The 19,588-nt window shown below is 38.7% G+C and overlaps 1 protein-coding gene across 1 annotated transcript in view; it reads left to right on the forward strand.

The window, feature by feature from the left end:
* Window positions 1-5,470: 5,470 nt before the first annotated feature.
* wu:fb13g09 (multidrug resistance-associated protein 5) overlaps window positions 5,471-19,588 on the forward strand; it is a 39,805-nt gene continuing 25,687 nt past the window's right edge. Inside the window, exons 1-7 of the mRNA XM_037675200.1 lie at window positions 5,471-5,718; window positions 8,510-8,701; window positions 9,168-9,323; window positions 15,799-15,946; window positions 16,679-16,912; window positions 18,048-18,221; window positions 18,779-18,926. Of these exons, the coding sequence (XP_037531128.1) occupies window positions 8,520-8,701; window positions 9,168-9,323; window positions 15,799-15,946; window positions 16,679-16,912; window positions 18,048-18,221; window positions 18,779-18,926 (1,042 nt within the window). The 5' untranslated portion in view covers window positions 5,471-5,718; window positions 8,510-8,519. The remainder of the gene's footprint in view (window positions 5,719-8,509; window positions 8,702-9,167; window positions 9,324-15,798; window positions 15,947-16,678; window positions 16,913-18,047; window positions 18,222-18,778; window positions 18,927-19,588) is intronic.

The raw sequence follows: 19,588 nt of genomic DNA on the forward strand, positions 1-19,588 counted from the left end.
CCATTGTTAGGCTGATGGTCCTTCTTGAGCATGTGATCAGTTGGTTTTGGTTGTCAGCAACAAAACTGGTTGATCCACCCTGAGAAGGTGCTATTTAAGAGACTGAGCTGAAAACAGCACCTCAGACTGAGGAAGTCTCTTGGATGAGAGACGAAACGTTTCTAGATTTTTTTGCTTTGTTTTTTTTTTTTTTTTTTTTGGTTTTGTTTTTTTTTTTTTGAATGTCCAGAGGACCAGATTGAACTTTTTTGGGTCATTTCATCATTCTATAGAAACATGCAATGATGACAACACATATTGGTACCACTTTACAATAAGGCTCCCCTTATAGATGCTAATAAATGGTTTATAGATATGTAATTAATTCCTCTATAAACACTTTATAAATCATTAATTACTGTGCTTATTATGCATTAATTAAGGGTGACAAAGACAAAACTGACCAGTTTGTTGCCAAATATTGAGCCAAATGTGTTCACCTACATATTTCATCTAGAGTTGTTATATTAAACATTTCAGACTAAGTTACTACCTTGTAAGCACAATACGCTTTTGTAAATCTATTTTTTAGGATATAATATTAGTTGTAGATACTTATAATGCAGTGATAAAGTACAATATTATATGCTAAATAAATAGGTTTACAAATGCTTATTGTGCTTACAAGGTAGTAACTTAGTCTGAAATGTTTAATAAAACAACTCTAGATGAAATATATAGGTGAACAGATTTGGCTCACTATTTGGCAACAAACTGGTCAGTTTTGTCTTTGTCACCCTTAATTAATGCATAATAAGCAGATATTAATGATTTATAAAGTGTTTATAGAGGAATTAAGAACGTATATAAATTATTTATAACCATTTAGAGGAGCAACAAAGTCCATGCTCAATAATCCAGGTATACAATCCAACATTTTTCAGTCAGGTCATCTGGACAGTTTCTTTTTTTTTTTTTGTGCTGAAACGTTTCGCCTTCGATCCGGAAGGCTTCATCAGTCAAGGAAACACAACACAAGATTCTTCCCCCAACTTTGTTGTTTTCAACCAGTTTGACACAACTCTCAACAAGGAAGAGGGCCGGCAATGGTGGAAGGGGTGTGCACCAACAGAACTGGTTTGTTTTCCACTTTGGAGTAAGCTGTTGGAGGAAGAATCAGTTTTGTGTTGTGTTTCCTTGACTGATGAAGCCTTCCGGATTGAAGGCGAAACGTTTCAGCGCAAAAAAAGAAACTGTCCAGATGACCTGACTGAAAACTGTTGGATCTAGAGGAGCCTTATTGTAAAGTGGTACCTTTGTTTGTTATGAGAGACTTTGCACTTTGCAGAAAATCCTGATATTTAGCAGGTTGCTGTTTGAAATCCAATCTGTTCTTGTTGCTTTCAGTGCATCTTATGTGTTTTATGTCATATAAGTCGTTTTTTTCTTCTTTTTTTTACAGAAACTACTCTGTCACAGTTTAAGTTTGACACATTCTAATCTACATTTATTTATTTAATATCTCATGTAGAAGATATCATTTGCTGATTTAAGCTTATACATACACAGCCTGTGCTGGTTGTCTGTCCAGCTGTGCTGCACGAGGCCGAGGCAGACAGTTTCTAATTCCTCGACTTCTTTGTTGCATTAGAACGTCTCTGTGAAGCTTTTATTTGTGAAGACAGCAGCGCTTAAGGTTTTATCGTTTACACCAGAAAAATAAAAAAATAAGCCAACAAAGACAATTTACCAAAGCACATTTAGGAACGTCTCCGTGACGGTGACGGCATGTTTCTGTGCAGCGGCAGCACAGCCTCGTTATTTCAGGTTGCAGAGCATCAGAAGCTCGTTTTGGATGCTTCGCAGTTGCTCGTTCTTTTTTGTTTATTTCCTCTACATTTTTTTTTTAAATCCTCGTGCTTTTAGAATTTCATTGACATGTTGGCACTTTGAGTTTTTGACAAATTATATATTTAATACCTTTAGATTTGAATTGAATTTAGACAGGAATGTGTGCACTGTGGCAGATAAGCTAAAGAATTAAGTAGTTTTTATTACTTTTGCACTGAGGTACAGATAACACATTGAGGTACATTTTAGGACATGATATTTAAAGTTTCCATTATCAATCAACCTTTATTTATACAGGTAAATCCCATTGAGCCTCGAGGACTCATTTACAAGAGAGACCTGATTTCAACAAAGAAAGATGACAACAATGGACAACAGCAACAACAATAAGCAGTTATAAAAACTCATACTACAGTTTTTTTTTTTTTGTTTTTTGTTTTTTTAACAAATTGGATGGCTAAAAGGAAAAAGGTAACAAAACCAAAAAAACTGCTAGATTCCAAGACAAATGTATAAAACTAAAAACAGGAACATGTCTGCATTGGTCCCTGCCAATTAGATTCAATTGAATTAGATTCAAATGTACTTAAATATCCTAACAAATCAAAAATATGTAGCTTAAGCTAATAAAACCGTTATTTGTTGCCTGAATCAGAAAGGAGAACGTGGGTAATGTATTTTTTATTGTTTAGTTATTTATATCAAAGTGTGTGCCTGTGTGCCATAGTGTTTGTGTGTGTCTGTTAGCAAAATATCTGTTGAACCATTGGATACATTTTAAACAAATGTGTGAAAGGTAATAGTTGGATGTCTATGTAATCAACACAATTCAAGATGGCTGCAGCTAACTGACCACAGTAAACACATAAATGGTTGTAGATTAGACAATTTTACAAATGTGCTCAAATTTGGATTGATTGTGGCTGAGAGTCATTACCAACACATATGTCAAGTGCTACTTAGTGCACAAGACTCTTGTTTAAAATTTTAGCATAAACTGTTGGAGTCAACCATGTTGGTCTGTTAGCAAAATATCTCTTGAACCATTATACAGTTTTGAACGCAACTTTCAGAAAGTAATAATTGGCTTTACAGCTGCAGCTGATTAAAACTTGGACTTTATCCAAGTCAAGATGGCTCGTCCACATCAGCAAAAAATAGCTGTAGCTCGGTCTGTTTCTTTTAGATACTGATGTGGTAGTAGCTGAGAACCACCCCAAACACGTGCTCTGATCTTAACATCTTGTTATATTGCATGAGATTTCTAAATTTACGTTGGAATAAAACAAGTAATTTGCATTCCTTCAAGATGTGTTGAGCCTTAACTTATAAAGATTTGTCTATACAGTCACAATTATCAGGTCTCTTTGGGATCAAATATGTTTTGCCTGAATGCAACGCTGATATTGAAAATGTTTCAGAATGTCAGACTTAATGGTTGAGTTAATAAAATATTAGGTTTGTCTTTAGAAATATCCATCCATCTTTTATCCACGTCTTCCTTTTACAACAACAGAGTGTCTTCAGTCAGAGGCTTCTTCAGAGCTGCTGTAAGACAGATCGCTACAAGAGATCCTTCCTGCCATCAGCATCTAGAACAACTCTTTTATGATGAGTTACAACATTTAATTTCCCTCTGGGCTTAATAAAGTATTTCTGAATAGAACTTGAAATTAATTTTGAGGTTGTGGAGGGCTCACTGGTGCCCATGTCCAACAGTCACTGTGGAAGAGGCGGGGGACACCCTGGACATGTCGCAAGTCCATCACAGGGACACATAGAGAAAAATGAGACAACCATTCACTCTCTCTCACACATAGGAACATTAGAGTTACCAATCAGCCTAACATGCATGTTTTTGGTCTGTGGGAGGAAACCGGAGAACCCGGAGAAAACCCACGCATGCACCGAGAGAACATGCAAACTCCACCCAGAAAGGCTCCTGTCCAGAATTTGAACAGACGACCTTCTCGCAGAGAGGCAACAGCTCCACCAACTGCGCCACCGTGCTGCCCTGTCTATGATATTTCTAATTATTCCAGTTTCTCCCACCTCACTTGTAAATGTTTCAGTTTTAGTAACAATAGTATCAATCAAATGCCACAATATGGCATTTGGATTAAAAAAAGTGTTTGGGCCTTTTTTGTTGTTGTTGTTTTTGTTTGTTTGTTTGTGACCATTATGAGCTCTCGCGCTTCAAAATGAGAAGTTTGACAGATTCTTGATGCGCCCCCGATTATATTTTGTCGAAGCTGTAATTGCAGCTTTCAAAAACTGCTCAGTGATGTGTATTGTTCTCCCTCAAAGTTATTCTAACATTTGAGAAGCGTTCGCTCATTCTCAACTTTTTTTCTGATAAGTGAGGGAGGACTCGTACGTTGGTAGATCTGTGGGGCAATTAGAGGCTTGTGATGGATCGTTGTCCTCAAATAGGTAGTGTCACTTAGGAGTCCTGGTCCACAGCTGTGCTACTACCCTTAAAGCTTTATGTCCAATTTTTCTTGAGTCTCATTCGACCAATAGCTGCTTTGTTTATGTGCTTTAGGACTCTGTTCACTATTCCAAAACTGACGTGTTGTGAGGCCTCATTTTAGAAATGCCAATAAATGAGGCTTTCCTGTTTAATCTATCAGGAAAAACGTGTTTGTAAAACACCAATTTTACTAGAAGTGACTTGTCTTAATAGCTTTATTTCAACATGTCAAAATACAAACAAATATATATTATTTGTAATGTTCTCTCTTGGTTTAATGTCAGTAAATGGTCAAATGATTCAATATTTTCAAGAAAAATAGTGTTTCATCTTTATGTAAGTAAAAAAAAGTAGATACTTCTTCCAGCTGTGCAATACGTCAGGTGTTTTGAAACAGTCTAGTGTTTATCTCAATCAGAAAGTGTTTTTGAAGCAACTCTGCATGATAAACGTGTCACAGGTAGACAAGGCCTCAAATCATTCCGTTTTAATATTCTCTCTCCAAGCTGTCAGGCTTTTTTAAAGCGGTGTTTTTAAGACATTATAACTGAACGCTGCTATTTTGTTGTTTCATGTCTAAAGCCAAAGTCATCTAACTCAAGGGATGAATCAGGGGGTGTGCTGACTTTTCATTAATACGTATTTTGCTACAAACAGCTCATCGCAAAAGCACACAGTTTGTTTTAATTTATATGGCTTATTTCTAATAATAATAATAATAATAATAATAATAATAATAATAATAATAAATCTAAAATATGTAGCCTAAGCTGATCCTCGACATATGTTTAGCATCCTCCAAGCAAAAAAAAGAAAAAAAGAAACGAGTGGAATCTCAGGACCTTACTGACTAAACGTTTTCTGTTGTAACTTAAATAGTTTTGTGATTTGTTTCCTTTTGCCTTCGCTCGTATTACAACCCGGACATCACTGGTCTGTTGAGTAACTCACAGGACAGCCAATCAGATTCACTTCCGTCCATTTGGCTCCGCCTCCCTTGTTAACTACGGCCTGTACGCTTCCTTGTTTGCCCGGCCGTTTCCACGGCAACCCCACAGCAACTTCAACGGTTGGCGGAGTCGCGGTGACATCAGAGGATAATCGGGAATTCCTGTCCCCGTAGGGGCCGCGTGCGGCTCTTATGTCAGGCGGCAAATGTGACGGAGAAGCTGAGCCGTGGGACGCCGCTGGGAAGTAGCGGCACGCACTTCGTACACGTGAGGCACTTGAAACTTTTCCATGTTTCAGCCTCGTGTCCCGAGTGACGCCGCGGCTGAGAGGGACATGTGTCTGAGCGGAGACGAAGAAGTTTCAGACTGAAAGAAAGAGGAGGCATCAACATGGTCGTCCTCGTCTGTGTTTTCTGTTAAACGTCTGTGACTTCGAAAGCGCTGCCGAGGTGACCGAAACCAAATGTAAGTGATAACAACAACTGGAAGTGTTTCCCGATAAAGGAGGCCATAAAGGGGGTGTAGGCTGTAAGTAGTGGCGTTTTATCAGTGATTACTTCCTTCTTCTCTTTTTAGAAGCAACACACAGCAGAAATGTTTAGGAGGAATTGCAAGAAAAGACCTAATAATGTCTAAAAGAAGAAGAAAAACAAACATTGTAAGGGAACACCTCCTGGACCAGTTGATCAGCTGTTTATTTATGGCTCTCGATTTAAATTTGAGTTTTGCTTCCTTGTGTCAGAGCATTTTATTTTGATGTCTCCACGTGAGGCAGATCACCCACATGTCCTCCCTCAGTTTTGTTTTGATTGAATCGATCATTTTGTGTGGAAGTTGATCAACTTTAGGTTAAAAATAGGCATCCGGTTCATGTGTGAAAGCTGAAATTGATCTAAATTGAGTTTAATAGTGCAATCTAAATATCAACTAGATAGTTGTCTTTTAAACATCTAAATGTTTAAAAGATTTGTCTAAGCCAATACTTGCTCTATATTTGGCCTAAAAGTGAAGGTTTAGTCAAGCCACCTTTATTTATAAAGCACATTTAAAAGAGCTTAACAATAACATCAATGAGAGTAAAATTAACGGAAGAAATAAAAATAGTAGTACTGAAAAATATATAAAAAAAACGAACATGCAAACACCGAACAACAAACACTAAATCAGCTCACACTGTGTGAAATACCAACGGATGTGTTTAGTATTCAGCTACATTTGAACTGTTATATAGCTGTCTTTTAGACACTTAAATGTATAAATACGTACGTATGTGTACGTATCTATACCATATGTATAAATATACATGTAAGTTAAAACTGGTCTTTATTTAGATTAAAGTAAAGGCAAATTTAATTTCAACTAGCTATCTTAGCATCCAGTTAATTCTGCAGACGTCTGTTTAAAACGCCCATCTACTAGATTTTTGCTTTTAATAAACCACATTTAGCTTGTTTCTGCTTTGTTTTTATATAATTTCTTCTATTTACGTTTCATGTTATATGCTTTTATATGGTCATCTATTGTCTGTACCTCTTCTGTGTTCTTTGTCGTTAAAACAGGTCTCTCTTGTAAACGGGTCCTCGTGACTCAATGAGACTAACCTGCATGAATAAAGGTCGAACGAAACTTTAGCTGTTTGTCTTCTATGTAGACATCTTTCCAAACACTGTGCTAGTGTTTTGTTGAAACTATTCAAACTTGGCTGACAGGTTAGGTTATCGTGCATTGTAATGTTTTTAAAAAGTTTATTTTGCTAAGCTTTCTCGAAACTCCCGCCTGCGAGGTTGTTTTTTTTTTTTTTTTTTTTTTTTGACTAAAGGGAGCGTTTTTCTCTGAAGTGAGCTCTAAAAGTTCACGGCCATGTGACAAACTTCACATGATCCTATAGACACCGAGGGCTGCAGTGGTGAAGACAAACACTTTTTTGAAGCTTATTGGTTCCCATCAAATCAACAGTGATTGTATTCCAGCATATTTCCCAACAGAACTTCTGCCGTCAGTGTTTGTTTGAGCTCTGACGGGCCTGTGCGTATCGGATACCATCACCGAGCGCAGTTCCTGGACAGTGGATCTGCACCCCACACAGAACAGGGCTGACCTTGTAACAGAGCTTTGCTACAGGAGGGATTGGATCAGTGGTGTGCAGGTGTACGTCCAGCTCAGATGCCTTCTCCTGAGCTCCAGGGGCGGCTGGCAGACCGTCTTTAAGTAGATAAGCACTGGATGCCAGAGAGAGAGAGAGAGGCCATGACCTGTGAGCAAGGTGGTTTTCTGAGTCTATTCTTCTCTGAGGGTGATTCAGCAAAACACTCTTTTATGTTTCCCACCACGGCTGAAAATGTCACGTTGTGAGTATTTATGTATCAAAAGTCCTAAAGTATTTTCAACAAAGGTCGCCTGTTGTCTGTTGTAATATCAGAGTGTTCTTTTAGAATTTTGCAACTTTGTGACGATTGTTCAGTCAGCTGACAAAGAAGTAGTCTGCAGTGGTTTTGATAAAAGGTCCAAGAGAAACTTTCCCTAAATCCGTGAAAATGTAAAGATTTAGCCGTCTTTTGCATTGCCTGGTGCAAAAAAACAAGTTCACCAACTTGAAAATTATCACACTTTACTGTAAATGTATTTACAATGGCAATTTATTTCTACCTGCAGTTGCTTTATTATTAATTTTTTTTTTAGTGTTTTTTTTTTTTTGCGGTACAGTGACTGTAGTGTTGAGTTTTTATCAATATACCAAAGGATCTGAACAGGGTCTGTGGTGATTGATCCATATCAGCTGTCACTGTCTTTTTAAAATATATCTAAGCTAACAAAAAAGAAAAAACAAACACATGTTGATGAGTGGGAAAAACCTGTATTTAAATAGTAAATAGGCCCATTTTCAGCAATGAGGTTATTATGTAATTGTAATTATTTCTGATAAGTGAGGTCATATTTGATAAATTGTCATAAATGTCTGCATTCGCTTGAATTTAAATGAGATGTTTCTCTTTTTTTTCTTATCATTTCATAAATTTGATCAGATATCTGGTCATATCCTATGCAACAAATATATTTGCAGAAAAGGCCAATATAGCAATTTTTATGTGTTCCCCTGTTCTCTAATAATAAATATTCATCTGTTTCATTGTTATAAATGCTTTTTTTAAATGTATTAAATTATCAAGACAACTTGGAGATGGTGACATCACCAACCTGCTGTCACATAACTGAAATGTATTTTCTGTAAACCAACTTTTGTTTTTGTGTGTTTTAGAGTGGCTGCCATGTTTCCTGATGCCCTGGATGCAGCCGGGCGAGTGGAGGGTCTTTCCCTGTCCTCCCCGCAACCGCTATCAGAGCTGGAGGAGGAAGAGGAGGATGGTGTAGCAACAGAGAGGGGGCCGAAGAGAAAAGGCCGCTACCGTAAAAGCCTGCAGCTTTTAAAGCCCTTCAGGATAACATACAAGTAAACAAACTATTAAAGTTTCTGCCGCAAGTCTCTGACCACGAGCCAGAAAAACACAACCGTGCTGGTAAAGAAAGAGGCAGACGTGACGTATACAGGGACTCAGGGTTTCTTTTAGCTGTTTGTTTAAGGCGTTGGTTGTTGAGGTGCAGCAGGAAGCCATGATAAGTAAGATATGTGAACTTATCCTTTAATGGCACACCGCTTCATGTTTGTACACGAGCCACCCGATAAACAACCCCTGTCCCTTTTTTTTCCCACTCCTCTCTGATTTTTGTGTAAAATGTACAAGTTACTCACCAAGCACTGCAGAAGTGATTCACCTGTTATTGACTTTGGCCAGCAAAGGCGCTGCTGATTTTTCAGCATCTTAATGCGGCTCGTCTCCCGCAGCTTAACATCTCTGCGTGGGCTCCACACTTTTGGTACATCTCACCCATTTTCCACATCTTCTGCTCTATTCCAGGCATCAGCACCCAGTCGATAACGCCGGCCTCTTCTCATTTATGACTCTACACTGGCTCTCCCCGCTGGCACTGAAGGCCTACAGGAATTCCAGCCTGTCTGTAGATGATGTGTGGGGACTGTCTTGTCACGAAGCCTCCACCGTTAACTGTCAAAGGTGAGGTAACTTTGCAGGGCTCAGATTTACATCTTGCAAAGTGAGCTGTATAGTCTGATGGGGTAGAAAATGTTCCCACGGTGCTGCAATAGGGAAATGGAAAGGTGAGGTTGAAGCAATGTGAAAATGATCCCATTTTAGATGTGTAAAATTTAATTTGGATAAATGGAGTGCAGCCATTCTCAAGACAATAGAGTTTTAGAAGTGCCTCCAAATAATCATGCTAAAGCCTGATGCTCTATGCTGTGTCTGCAGAACGTGCTTAAGTAAATAACAATTTCAAAGGCAGTGTGTTAATTCTACTGTATATCTATTGTTTGTGCATTCATTAGATGCAGCTCATTTGTCTGTGCCAAACCAAAACAATTGCCCAACACATGCACTGGCTGCGTTGTTTTTCAAAACGGTTGACACGTCTTCTTTAGCACTGTTTTTGCTTCACAAGGAAGGTCCTGGGTTCAAGCACCAGTTTGGACCTGGGGTCTTTCTGTGTGGAGTTTGCATGGGTTTTCTCTGGGTACTCCAGTTTTCTCCCATAGTCTGAAAAACATGCATGTTAAGAGAAGGCAAGACTTTATTGTCCTGAAGGAAATTCAGAAGTTGCTGGTCCAGGCCTCTCGTGCAAAAGAGATCTATCTCAATGGGATTTACTTGGTTAAACAAAGGTTAATAAATATTATCTAAAGTTTATATTAGTCATTCTGAACTATAAGTACTGCTGATTTAATGCAGCTTACACAGAAAAATGCCGAAAGTTTGTCCTAACGCTTCAAGAAAGCATTTTAATGCAGTTTGGATTTTGGAAATTTACACACATTTTGGTATAAACAAATGTAACAAACTAATATAAAGTAGGTTCTGCTGTTTTCCTCGATTTTACAAACAATTTGAAAAAAAAAACAAAAGCCTTACTTTTTAAGAATGGTAGAGTTTTCTTATACCGGTATTGAAAGATAAAAGATCTGACTGACATCACTGGCAAAAAAAAAAATCTGTTTAGGTATTGGGAATATGAATCGATTACTAAAAGACAAGCAATTTCAATATTTTTAGCAAAATTAGTTTATAATGTGTTTCATATTTGAACCATTTTTAGTCCTTTTTTTAAAGAACTGACATGAAAATGTTTGGACTCTCAGCCCTCAAGAGATTTGAACTCATAACATTTCATAAAGTCTTGGTAAATGCACGCAGTAGCTTCTCGTTCTACAGTCCATCTTATATTCTTAATTAAGAAAAAAAGTGAATCTTATTTATAAATGGGCTGATTTCTAAGATCTTGTCAAAACAGCTTTCATCTCTTGGCTGATCTAAGCAGTTGCCATGTAAGTTGATTTCCACCTAGCCAAAGATAAATATAAGAAGCCATTTCCACAGCAGTCATAAGATTGTTAGAAGTCTTTTTAGCGAAGGACCCTCTGGAAGGTTTGATGTATTCTGAAATCAATTCCAGTGGACTAATCCAGTCAAAACAGAACTTTTTACACACCATGAGCAAAGATATGCTTGGAGGAAAAAAAAGAGTGCAGAATTTTATAAAATAGACTCACCTCTCCATCTGTCAGGCAAGGGTGGGCAAGAGTATCGATTGTGCTTTGAGCTGATGGTGCAGCTTAAGGCACAGGCACCGTTTCACAGTCTGAGGCGAGAATAGATTCTATTAAATACGGGAAACAAACCTCTCAGTCCCTAACACAGAATCCATGCATAAAATGAACAAGAGATGGCCTCTGCAGCAGGATAATAGTGCTGAAGACATTTTTTGAATTTATAAAAGTTCAAAAATTGTTCAAGAGGCCCCCAGCTAATGGCCTTTCAGTAGACTTAAAAATAAAACAACTTATAATTATATCTATGTTGTCCTGAACAGACTGTTCATGCAAGATGAGTTAAAGAATCTGGAAGAACTAGATGTCGGTATGTGCACTCGGCTAAAAAAAAAAAAGATGTAAACAAAAATCTGAATTCTCTTTGCGGGGATGCACTAATGTCAGATTTTCAAACTGAGTACAAGTACTTTATTTAGTAACCTTTATTTAACCAGGCAAATCCCACTGAGATCTCAGATCTCTTTTGCAAGGGAGGCCTGGACCTGAAAGCAGCCTAACATACTTACAGTACATTTGAGTAATTGCCAGTACCAAGTACCAAGGCACGCATTCTGAACAGATGAAAAATAAAGTAAAAAAAAAACCAAACAAACATTAGAGTCAGAGTCAGTCAGAGTCAGTCGGAGTTTCTTTATTGTCATTCGCACCTCATGTGGTACATGTGGTGGAGCGAAATTATGTACACAGGGTCCCAGTTACATCCAACAATAGAAATTAGAAGACAGTAAAGCAATGGACACACTTTCTCTTTTTTGCATCATGCAGAGGCTGGGACCTTGAGTACACAATTTCATTCCACCTCATGTACTACACGTGATGTGAATAAAGAACCTTGAACCTTGAGGTGGCAACAAAGTCACTGTGTAGAAGCATTCGATTAGCTCTTTCCTTGGAGACTGTGTCAGCAGCTGTTTCTCTATGATCAGCTTGTTAGACACTTTTCAAGCTCATCAATGACCAGTGGTGGGAGACTGAAAAAAAAAAGTCAGGTTTGGTCCTTCCACGCTCCCCATTTTGTCCACTCTCCTCAGAAAGGTGTGGATTGATTGCGGTGACTAACCCAGCTCGATGCTAACTTTCTGGGTGGTGGCTCAGCTTTTCCTGGTTGATCACTTCTACACAGCTCTCGTACTTTGCAATACTGCAGATGCTGTCTATCATGGCGCGCTAAGATTCACAGCTGGTTGTAACTACCGTACCCATCACTGCACCATGTACTCCCTGGTCAGCTAGTCATCATTGTATATACACTCACACTGGTTCATTTTCATCAATAAATCCCTTCTTGGTCTGCTACCTTCTTATATCTTGTCCCACATGTCACGCCGTCAGTGCGGTTACAACGTGCGCTCTCAGGCCATCATTGCCTGCAGCGTCCCTTCAGTGAGGACTGAACTTGGCATAAAGGCCTTTTCCTACTCTGCTCCTGCAACACCTTGCAACAGGAGCTAAAGTTGTCCATCTTGATTTATTTAAGGAGTTTTAAACATTTGATGATGTCAATGGCAAAATCAAGGCAGATATGTTCTTGTTTTTAATTAGTATTTCACCCTGTTTTACTGCACACTGATTTATTGTTTTATACACTACTTTTATTTTAAATTCATTTTTACTGTAATTTTACTGTTATTGTTGTCTGTACTTTATATGTTCTGTCTGGAACAGGTTTGTAAATGAGTCCTCGTGGCTCAACGAGGCTAGCCTGTATAAATAAAGGTTGAATGAATGCTGTTCTTTTTCACCTTAGTGGCCTTCATCCTTGTTCCAGGATCTTGGTGGTGAGATTGTCAGGAAGCTCAGGCTCAGATCTGTACATTCCTAAGACCGTTTTCTTCTCAAATGTTCACTTTGAACAGTGTCTGTATGAATTATTCTTTCCCTTCTTCTTCTGGTGATGTTTATTGGTTGTTAGCAAACATCTTTATATGAGTACAGGCACATGCATGCAGTATCAAAACCAATACTTGGTACTTGTATTGGTGCACTCCTAAGCCTTTGCAGTCTGCAGTTAGTTGATGTGTGTTGGTATTGCCTATACAGGGTGCTGTGGTGCTGCCCATTTCAATGTCCCTTGTACTTGTACATTTTTTAAACAAAAATAAATATAAAATGCATAAATTAAGAATGGGCGACTTGGAAACAATATAAAGCTTTACTTCATTACAGTGACATAACCTTTGCCCAGACTTTGGTTTTATAATTTTTTGTGTTGTTTGTGCGGCTCAGTCGGTTCAGTGACACCTAAACAATAAGCATTCCATCTCTCTTTACTAACAGGAACGTTGAGCCGGGATCAGCCCAGGGGATCTAAGAATAAAGGGGATTGGAGATTACGGCCGGAGTTATTGCCTGACTCTTGTGCTCACGCCTCACACACACAGCCCACCTGTAGCACAGCGTGTCTCCTCTTCACTGTAATTAGCTGTCATTGACTGTCTCTGTTGGCCTGCCGGATCACAGTTTAAGAAACGACAGTGCGTTAACTTACTGAATGAACAGGACTTACAATAAGCCTATTAGGAGGCATTTAGATGCTCATGCTCGCTGTAAAGAAAACCAATAGTTTTTCCATTAGTCATGTGCTGTCACATCTCCGAGCCATGACTCGGCTGTACCAAAGTGGGGGACTATTTGAGGAAGTTGTCTTCTGTCTGCTGACAAGTGCGTGGGTTGTCAGGGACTTATCCTGCTGAAAGGTTGTGGCTTGGGGTCTGGTTTATTGCTGCGGCTGCTGCTTTATGTGTGTTAAAGAGCAAATAGAAAAGGAACCAGTAAAGAAGCACAAAGCTGTCATGCTGTCATGGGTGGATGCTGGAGATGGTGGCGGCGCTTTATGTTGCGTCTCACATAGCAAAGGACAGTTACGCAACCCTGATGCAAAGCAGAAAATTGGAAAAGCACCCTGGGAGAGTTGACACTTGTTGGTGCTCAGTGAGGTGCGAGCCTTGAACGCGATGTTCCGGCCAACACAATCCTGAAACATCAGCTCTCTGTTTGCTATCTGGCTGCAAGCTGTTAGGAACATTTCATTCCTGTTTAAAAGCAAATATTTCCTCCTTTTCAGGCCCAAATTCTTGCTGTTTTGCACTTATTTACACTTTCTCTATAAACACTTAAAAGGTCTAGCGTTCCATCATGGAGCTTGTACATTGTTAGAATTTTGTTGTCTGTGACAGTAAAAAGCTACAACAATGCAGTACTTTTGAATTATTGTATATTTTTAATTTTGTTCCCACAAATAATCACAAAGCATCTTTTTGTTGTTCTTTGTGTATATTTTTCAGTTTTTTTTATTTTTCCAAATCAGATGAATAAATAAAAATCCTAGCTTGCTTGAAGGAATGCACGTCACCACCTTTAATGCTAAAGCTTCAAACTAAAATCATCGTACGTTGAGAAATGAATATCAAACATAACGTTATGCACAACCTTATGCAGTATCACAAGATGTCACTGTCAAAGTATGTGATGTAAATGATTTTCAACTACTTTCATATCAAAGTTTAGCTCAATATATGTAAAATTACCAAAGTAAAAGCCATTTTTATGTTTTTTTAAGGTCAGTTGCTTGGACAGTCCTCTTGAATTGGGTTGTTTCAAAATGTTAACCAGTTCTAGATATCGATCCAGTAATTACTTGCAGAGATATTTTGGTAACAGGCAGATACACTAAGAAACACACGCCCAATCAAATACTTTATCACATGTTCTGCTTCTTTTTTGATTATTTCATATGTGTTTTTTTTTTCTGTATACTGGTATCTGTCTGTCCGTCCCGTCCCGTGAATCAACCTTTGAGGGTGATAATGAACGTTTTCTTTTTTGTTGTTTGTTGCAACAGGTCCATATTTTACATTTATAATAATTTGACACATTTTAATTCATGTCAGACATAAGGAAAAAACAATTTATAAATGTAAATACTGTAGGTGGAATTACTTCAGTAACAGAACTGTCCTTACAGTAAGTACCGAGTACCTTGAAGATAATAATTTCAGTCACGCTCCATGCTTGGGTAGTACGGGTATAAATTATCACTTGAAGATGATTTTTTTTTTTCATCTGCATTTTTGATATTTCCACTTTTAATTTTAACAACATTAAAAATAAAATAAAATCAAGAGAATGTGTAAACATGGCCTCAATGTTTCCGGTCACATTTGAACTGATTCGAGATGTCTGTGCAGCTCTGGGCTGCTGTTTAATTGTAATTTCTTGAGTTCGACACCATTTGACTTCCAAGTATGATGTGAGAGCGTAGTTGGCTTAATGCTCTGTCTATATCTGATACGTTTTTAATAAAGTCGTTTGGGCGTAAATTACTTTCTGCAGCTGCTCTGCTGCTGCGTTATAGACTCATTAGCCAGGAAGCATTTGGCCAACACGATATTTATCCACTTGAAGAAGCATTATGCAGCAATAGAAGTACATTAGCACATCTTTAACATGCTTGCTACCTTTTTAGGCCTAATTATGTGATGCATCATTCATGATTGTATATTGGAGGTCACCTTTACATTATTATCACTCTGACTCCTTAAATTTTTCTCTAGTGGTTTTTAATTAGAATGATTGCCTGTCAGGTTGTTTATATCTCCCATTGTGCTTCTGGGCAGTCTGATAAACTGCTTTTACATAATTTAGGAGGCAAAAAGCAATACATAAAATATATTTTTTTATTTATTACAATTTTGCCCTTCTTAAAGGCCAACTTTTACATACTGTTAACTGGCAATAGAAGAGTACTTTGCACAGAAGTCATGTGACAAGAAGGGGGAAATGGTTTGATTAGATGTTCGGTTTTTTCATTTGGTCATTTTTCTTCTATTTTGAGCTTTTGTTTATTTATTTATTTTTTGTTTCAGACTTGAATCGTTGTGGCGTGATGAGCTGAAGAGACGTGGGCGCGACGGGGCGTCCCTGATGAGAGTCTTCTGGAGGTTCTGCCAAACCCGTATGCTGGTGGCCATCTTCTCCCTGCTCCTCACAATGGTGGCAGGCTTTGTTGGGCCCGTGAGTCCTGTTCAGATCTTTGTTTCTCTCTTTGTTTAGTCGATTTGGCTTCGAGTGTGAGCACTTGCTTGTTCATGCATTCATTTAAAATCATTTTACCGTGCCAGACTGGATATTTAAAGGAACAAACATTTTACAACCTTCAAAAGGAAAGCTCATGTTTGTTCTGTTTTATACTCAAATGCGTTTTGTAGAACTTTTTGATCTAGCATGCATTAAAAAAATGTCTTTGGATGCAGCAAATATAAAAAGGTGCATATTTCTAAAACTAAAAGTTTCTGATTTATTGTGTTTTTGAGTTTGCTGCATTATTACATAACTTCTAATCAAGTTATTTTGATGCTTTGATATTCGATGTGTCCACATTTACCAGCATTAACTAGATTTAGACTTTACTCTGTGAACCATTTGTCTGATATTCCTGTCTAGTTTATTTAGTGAACAAAGTGGTATTTAGTGTTTAAATACGTTTAAAAAAATCTACAAAGTAAGTAGCCTTAATGACCTTAAAAGTTAAACATTCGTGCATTTTCATCCTGTCTTTAAACTGCCTTTCTCATTTTATCTTTTGTGTCTTTTTAGTATTTTTATATTTGTGCATTTACTAAATGTAATTGTTTCCTCACTTTCTTTAATTTCTCTGTGTCCCTGCATTTTCTCTTTGCTATTTTTTGTTCGACGTTGTTTTCCACTTGCCTCCTGATTCACTTTGTCGTCGTTCTCACTCCTCAGGCTCTGCTGGTTCGAGCACTCCTGGAGTATTGTCAGAGTTCTCAGAGCTCTGTGTGGTACGGCTTGTCTCTGGTAGCTGGGATCTTCCTAATGGAACTGATGCGCTCCTGGTCCCTGGCGCTCATGTGGGCCGTCAACTACCGGACTTCTGCACGCCTGCGCGGTGCCGCTCTTACGTTTGCGTTCCAGAAGATCCTCGACCTGCGCAGCACTAAAGACATCAGTCCAGGAGAGGTGGGTGACGTGCCTGGAAGGGACTCGTCTCCATTTTAAGAAAATGGTCCTGCAAAGATAACTAAGATGGATTTTTCAGTAGTCCCTCGTTTATCACGGGCGTTACGTTCCGGACCTCCCCGTAATAAATGAAAATTCACAAAGTACGGACATTCTATTTATTTTAGTATTTATATTAAGATTTTAAAAACCCTTCCCACACTCTTGCAATGTTCCAACCCCTTAAACCTACGTCATTTTAACAACATAGTATATGTACTGTACAGTACTGAAAAATTTTATTCACCAGCTCTGCAGAAACAGCGGCTTGGTTCTGGTCCGGCAGACCTACCCTGCCGGTTCTGGTCCGTTGAGCACAAAAATGCTTTGATGTGAGCCCAACCTTCGGATGGCCAGCACGGGACCAGACCATGGTCAAGATCGAGTCCAAATCTGGATGGGGCAAGTTTCGGTGGGCTCCGGAGAGAACGCCGGACCTCCAGGTGGTGCCTCCCTGCTCGAAAGGCCTCATGGGCCGGCGGGCAGCACTCAGATTCACCAATGAGTCTGGAGGTTTGGTTCTGGTTCGGTTCCTTGCGGCTCTCTGCATCCGCTGGACGCCAAAGTCACTGTGAATAAGGACTGAACTTTTTCGGATCAGATCAAAACTTTCCCTCCATTTCAGCAGACGGCAATGGGGCTTCTGGGAAATGTAGTCGTTTTGAGTGGCGAGACAGTATAGGCTTATAGAGAGAAAACTACAAAATGGCAGCGCCTGTACAAAGTATTTTTTAATTAACTTTTTTTCTGTACAGTATCCCATACTGTCACAATCATGTGAGTAATGTTAAAGTTGACAATCGTGTCATGTCCAATTTTTTTTTCTCGTGTACAATCTTACTTTGAAAAACAGCGAAAGAGCGAGTCCGCAAAAGTCGAACTGCGAAGAAGCGAGGGACTACTGTATTTCAACTCCTGCACCACTTCCTGCTGGCTAGATTTAGTTCTTGTATGGATTAAGAGAATGACTAAACATTAAAAATAAAGACAACTTTATTTGTAACATTACTTTTATAGATTTTATGGTAATATTTGTCTTGTTTTGCTTTTAAAGGTCTTTAAATCGAATTTGTATAAATCACTGTTTCTCTCCTAGTTGATCAACATGTGCTCCAGTGATGGCCAGCGGCTGTATGAAGCTGCGTCAACGGGCTGCCTGCTGGCTGGGGGGCCCTTGGTGGGAATACTCGGTCTTTCTTATACTGCATACTTCCTGGGCCCCACAGCTCTGCTGGGATCAGCCATTTTCATCTTCTTCTACCCCACCATGGTACGACTTCTGCTCAGAGCAACTGTAACAGAGTTAAAACAACATAACTGTGATTTATTTCCATCTTGAACTAAAACTCAGTCGTGAAAGTCATTGAGCAATATGCGCTCCATCAAGGAATGCTTAGCCTTTACTTTAAAAAAAACTGTTTTTAGTTTTATGCAAAGACAACCAGATTGAAGATGGTTATCAGTGACAAATGTTGTTGATTTAAATTTTTTTTTTTTAAATGAAATTTAGTTTGTAGAAGACAGTTTAGTCATCTGTTCAAAATGTTAATCCAAGACATAAAAGAACACCATCCACAGTTTTGAAAAGAAGCATAATTTTGGTGCAAATAATCTCTTTTCATTTTTACAGCTGTTATTTTCAAACTATACAAATTACACCTGAGGCACAGCCTGACAGCCAGAAAGCCTGGTGTTGATGTAAAAAGTGTTTTTATCACTCTGGTCCTGTGGACAGACCCGCATCACAGCTAACATTATCGTGTCTGCTTTCATTTCCTTTCCTGCCACTTATTTTGTCATCATTTCCTCCTTTTCCTGTCTGGACAGATGCTCGCATCAAGGCTGACTGCATATTTCCGCAAGAAGTGTGTGGCGGTCACTGACCGGCGCGTGAGGCTCATGAACGAGATCCTGAGCTGCATAAAGTTCATCAAGATGTACTGCTGGGAAGACGCCTTTGCACAGAACATTCACAGTGAGCGACTGTCTTATTCCTGAACGACTCGGTGATACGTGCTTTTTATCACCTGTGGTTCATTACAAACCTGGAGCGATAATAATGTGTTTTTTTCATTTGTTTGTGCTGTTAGCTAAAAAGCTCTTTAATCACTTAACAGATATTAATGAACCTTTCAGATAGGAGTCATCAGATGTACATCTACAGCTAACAATCAAAACTAACAACATGTTTCAGCAAAAAAAAGTCCATGCTCAATAATCCAGGTATACAATCCAACAATTTTCAGTCAGGTCATCTGGACAGTTTCTTTTTTTGCTGAAACGTTTCATGGAAGACTTCATCAGAAGATGATGAAGCCTTCACGTTTCAGCAAATAAAAGAAACTGTCCAGATGACCGACTGAAAATTGTTGGATTGTATACCTGGATTATTGAGCATGGACTTTTTTGGTTGTGAACTAGTTTGACATGACTGTCGACGAGGAAGACGGCCAGCAACAGAGGAGGGGGTGTGCCAAAGACACAATTTTAGCACCAACATAACTGGTTTGTGCCACTTTGGAGTAAGCTGTTTGGGGGAAGAATCAGTTTTGTTGTGTTTCCTTGACTGATGAAGCCTTCTGGATGGAAGGTGAAACGTTTCAGAAAAAAAAGAAACTGTCCAGATGACCTGACTGA

Source organism: Nematolebias whitei, chromosome 4 (genome assembly GCF_014905685.2).
Source record: "Nematolebias whitei isolate Nwh7 chromosome 4, NemWhi1, whole genome shotgun sequence".
NCBI classification, from domain to species: Eukaryota; Metazoa; Chordata; class Actinopteri; order Cyprinodontiformes; family Rivulidae; genus Nematolebias; species Nematolebias whitei.